Genomic DNA, 4,493 nt, shown 5'->3' with positions numbered 1-4,493 from the left:
GCCGCCCGCCATCGGCTGTCGTCAGCCACCGCTGACCTCCGGCAACCACCGCCGACCATCATTGATTATCGTCAACTACCGTCGATCACCGCCGACTTCTGTCAACCACTGCTGACTAGACGTCGTCAGTCGACGCTGTAACTTGGAAAACTAGTAACCCTTTCCCGCTTGTGGGACAAGGGGCATCTGTAATCATCAACTTTAGTGAATTTTCACAACTGGGCCAAATCTTGTGGTTTTTCCCCTTTACGGGCTTTCCACTTAAAAACTTCTGGTGTTATCACAGCTTGATTCATTTTCATCTGAGTGTGTGTCGAATCCTCGCGCAACGCTAAGACAATAATCTATTACTCTACCGCCGCAAATCCGCCGCATATTACTCTACCGCCGCAAATTTTCTAGCACGCATCAGTTTGGCGTCGTTTGTGGGAAAGTTTCAATCCCACAACTAAAGTACTTATGCAGTCTACTACACGGCCACCAGACACAATGTTCTTGATAATGGAGCATCCCGCTCCAACAGCTATCGTTCCAGGAAGCAGTCACGAAGCCAAGGGCGGCATGCTTCTTTGTCTTCCCATCCTGAAAGATGTTATCCTGCCAACGAATGTGTTTTGAGTCATTCTATAGAAGATCGAATGCGTAGAATGAAGGAGTCTCAACTAGAAATCCTACAGCTCCTACGCGAGGCTCAACAACCGCTGCCTACACCATTAACTCCACGACGTACGAGAAACATAGAACTATGAGGAACTTGTACCGGCCCGCCTCCTCAAGAAGGAACACATCCCCTGTCAGGTCATGATGCTGAACTCCTAGATAAAGATACCGTAAGTTCCACTCATCTATCTCGTGCAGCTCATCCGACATCACCACATCTTCCTGCCATTTCAGATGATATCATTAGTAATGAACTACGACGCCTCGTTTGAGAAGTGTTTCCTCTAGAGAAAAAGGATCGTTTCTATGCTCACCGTAATATCCATGAATATTCTCCCTTAGCAGATGCAGTCTTCCAGGCTTCAAGCTTCCGAACATCGATACATATGAAGGGATAACCGACCCCTACGAACATATTGATCATTATCGAACTACCATGCACATTCAACGTGACTCTGATGCACTTCTGCGTCAGGTTTTCCAGGCTACTCTTAAAGGACAAGCTCGAACCTGGTTCTACTCTCTGCCATGGGGAACTGTAAACACCTTTAATGAGCTTGCCAGACTGTTTGTAGAACAGTTCGTAGCAAACCGACAGATCATCAATGATTCATCCCATCTCTCGGGAATTCATCAAAGCAAAGGAGAATCATTGAAGGATTACTTCCGCAGGTTTTCTACTGAAGCTCGACAAATCCCGGGAGTAGATCCAGATTTACTAAGAGGAGTCTTCCTTGGGGGGCTCCGCCCAGGACCCTTATACTCATCATTGATTTGGGAGACAGTTCGTTCTTATGCTGACCTTGTTTACCGTGTTGAGGCACAAATTTCTGCAGATGATGTCATCATTGCTCACAAGGAACAATTTGAGCGATTGGGGGGCAAGCGCAAGAATAACGTTAGGGATACCAATCAAATCTCACAACGAAAAAAAGTTTAGGCCACGAGGGAATCGTGACCAACAATCAGAAAAAGAATACATGTCACTCAACACGTCACATGTTAACATCTTAATGAAAATCAAGGATGAAAAGACTGTCAAGTGGCCAAGACTGTTAAAAAATCAAGATGGTGAAGATCAGTCTCAATATTGTCATTTCCATCGTGCAAAAGAACATTCAACAGAAAGATGTTTTCAATTAAATGAAGAAATTAAACGTCTAATATGTCATGGTCACCTAGGTCGCTGTTTACAAGAATAATGTGAGGGGAACCAAAACAGAAATGTAACCAAAAGAGAACTGTTGGTATTGAATGAGAGTTATCGAATGAGAAGTATAACTCCAACTCATATTATCTGAGTAAAAGACTCGCTTATAAACTCTTAATTTTATTTCAGCAAAATTTTTTTGTTGCTCTAAAATATCATTTCAATGAAATTTTCTTATTTTCTCATGAAAGATTTTTTGTGTAGAAAGCCCCCTTGAGGATGAGAAGCTACCATACCCCTAAAATTCGAGCCCAAGAGGCAAGACTCGACGGGAAGATATTATTCTCCTAAAAATCAAGCCTTAGAAGCAAGATTCAATGAGAAGCTACCATACCCTTGGAAGACGAGCCCAACATACAAGTCTCTAAGGGAAGCTAGTTGTGGACAGGGTCCTCACTAGAAAAACTCCATGAGAGCAAGTGGTTGACAGTGTCTCAACTTAAAGACCTCAGAAGGCTACAAGCCTTAGAAGGCGGTCTCCACTCAAAGACCTCAGAAGGCACAGGTACATCAAAGACCTTAAAAGGCTACGAGCCTCAGAAGACACAAGTACACTCAAAGATCTCAGAAGACACAAATACATCAAAAACCTCAGAAGACACAAGTGCATAAAAATTCCTCAGAAGGCTACGAGCCTCAGAAGTACTTTGCACAATTAAAAAGCCACAACAACCGTGGAAGAAACCAAAAAAATACATTGTTATCATATATAATTATCACATCAGAAAATTAAAAAGGCTACAAATATCAACATATACATGTACAAGGGATACAACAAATCAGTTCATCTTCAATTAGAGTCGACATCGCTTTCCTAAAATTCCAGTATTTTTGATGATCGTCAAGGAGTCTCCAGATATCGCCTCCACATAGGCATAAAAATTCCCCCTCATGGCGAGGCGAGAAAACTACATCATTTCTTCATCACTTTCATAACGTGCCAGAGCAGCATGAGAATCCCCTCCGGAATATGCGACGCTCCACCACAATGTGTCGCGTGGTCGCGACACCCCTCCGCAACGTTTCGCCGCAGCACTTCACCGCAACGTTTCGCCGCAACACTTCATCGTAACATTTCGCCGCAACGAGAAAGAAGATCCCTTTGCTTGACAGGGACGACTTTCTTCTTTTGGAAAATCCCTGATCACCTTCTAGGCAGGGACGATGACTCCACATTTTTTCTCCTCTCCTTAGCCTATTTATAGACTAAAAAACTCACTCATAATTAATTAGTCATTAAAAAAATATTTATTTATTTTAAAAAAACTTTTCATTTCATATTCCTTCAGTTTTTTAGCCTTTAAAATTTTATCTTTATGACTGAAATTAATTAAAAAATAAATTAATAATAAAAAAAACTCTTCACATTTTGTGATTTAAAAAATATACATTTAAATGTCTATTTTTTATTTAAATCCTGCTTCAATCGTGGCTCTTGGAATTCTTTAATTAATTAATTAAATGACCGGTTCTTTGATTAATTTCGGCTGCTTTGTGGCCCTCGGATTCCTGCTCAGCCCGTTCAGCTGCTAGAGGCCCGTTCAACATTAAATGACCTGTTCTTTAATTAATTTTGACTGCTTTATGACCCTTCGGATTTCTGCTCAGCTCGTTCAACATTCAGCTGCAAGGAGTTCAGATCAGCGTTCAGCCCAAGAGGCCCATTCAGCTGCTAGGAGTTCAGAGGCCAGAGACCCGTTCAACGTTCAACCCAGGAGTTTGGAGGCCCGTTTAGCATTCAGCCCACTCAGTCTGCTTCGGGCCTCCTGCCCCGCTATGACCCACAGGTTTAATTAATATAAATATTGAGTTGGGAGGGATTTGATCCCACGCCACCTGCAAAGTGACAAAAAATGAACTACCAACTGAGATGGACTCAATTTAATATTCTATTCAGAATAAATAATAATTTTATTTGTATATTGATTGTAATAAAGTATATATACTAAAATTTTTATGCATTACAAAAATGAAAAGTCTATAGATCTTAATTTTTTCAGACGAAAAAAAAAATGTTTTCGTCCAAAAATAGGGGGGCAACTGATATGTCACCAACAAATTCTCACAGCCAGCACGATCTCGATACAATTTTTTAAACAAGAAACATTCAAACTTCAATTAGGAGCCATTCAGAGCTCCGATTTTAGCAAACTTATAGTCAAACTGATCAATTTGATGAGACGGACCTAATGATATAAAAGTCAGTCCAATCAGAGTCAAATCTAGCCCAGATCAAATCATTAAACTATACTTAGAGGATTTTTAGAGGCATTTGAAAGGTCAAACGGATGTCGAATCTAGCGAGTTCATAGTCGAATCAAGCATCTCGACAAGACGAATCCAATGAGCCCAAGATTGGTCAATTCCAACATCGTTAAGGCACTCAAATGTCCATCAAACGTCATCTGATCAAGGGAAGCTCTCTGGACTGTCCGATCAAAGTGATTCATTATCCTGCATTAATTGCACTCAAAACATTATAAATAGAGCATCTCCACTCACATGAAAGGAGGAATGAAGAGAGAACTTGAGGCTTTGAGAAGGAGTTCAAGTCCAAGATCATCCTCGCCATCGTCGATCGCCGTCGACCACCACTGACCGTCGACCACCACTGACCGTCGAC

At 41.4% G+C, this 4,493-nt stretch overlaps 1 protein-coding gene across 1 annotated transcript; it reads left to right on the top strand.

Moving 5' to 3' along the window:
- Positions 1-1,096: 1,096 nt before the first annotated feature.
- LOC110020338 lies at positions 1,097-3,667 on the top strand. The gene is made up of 2 exons (XM_020718406.1): positions 1,097-1,558; positions 3,479-3,667. The coding sequence occupies exons 1-2, from the start codon at positions 1,097-1,099 to the stop codon at positions 3,665-3,667; spliced, it is 651 nt and encodes a 216-aa protein (XP_020574065.1).
- Positions 3,668-4,493: the final 826 nt, after the last annotated feature.

This window comes from Phalaenopsis equestris, unplaced genomic scaffold (assembly GCF_001263595.1).
Source record: "Phalaenopsis equestris unplaced genomic scaffold, ASM126359v1 Scaffold000002, whole genome shotgun sequence".
Lineage (NCBI taxonomy): Eukaryota > Viridiplantae > Streptophyta > Magnoliopsida > Asparagales > Orchidaceae > Phalaenopsis > Phalaenopsis equestris.
This window is presented reverse-complemented; position numbering and strand designations above follow the sequence as displayed.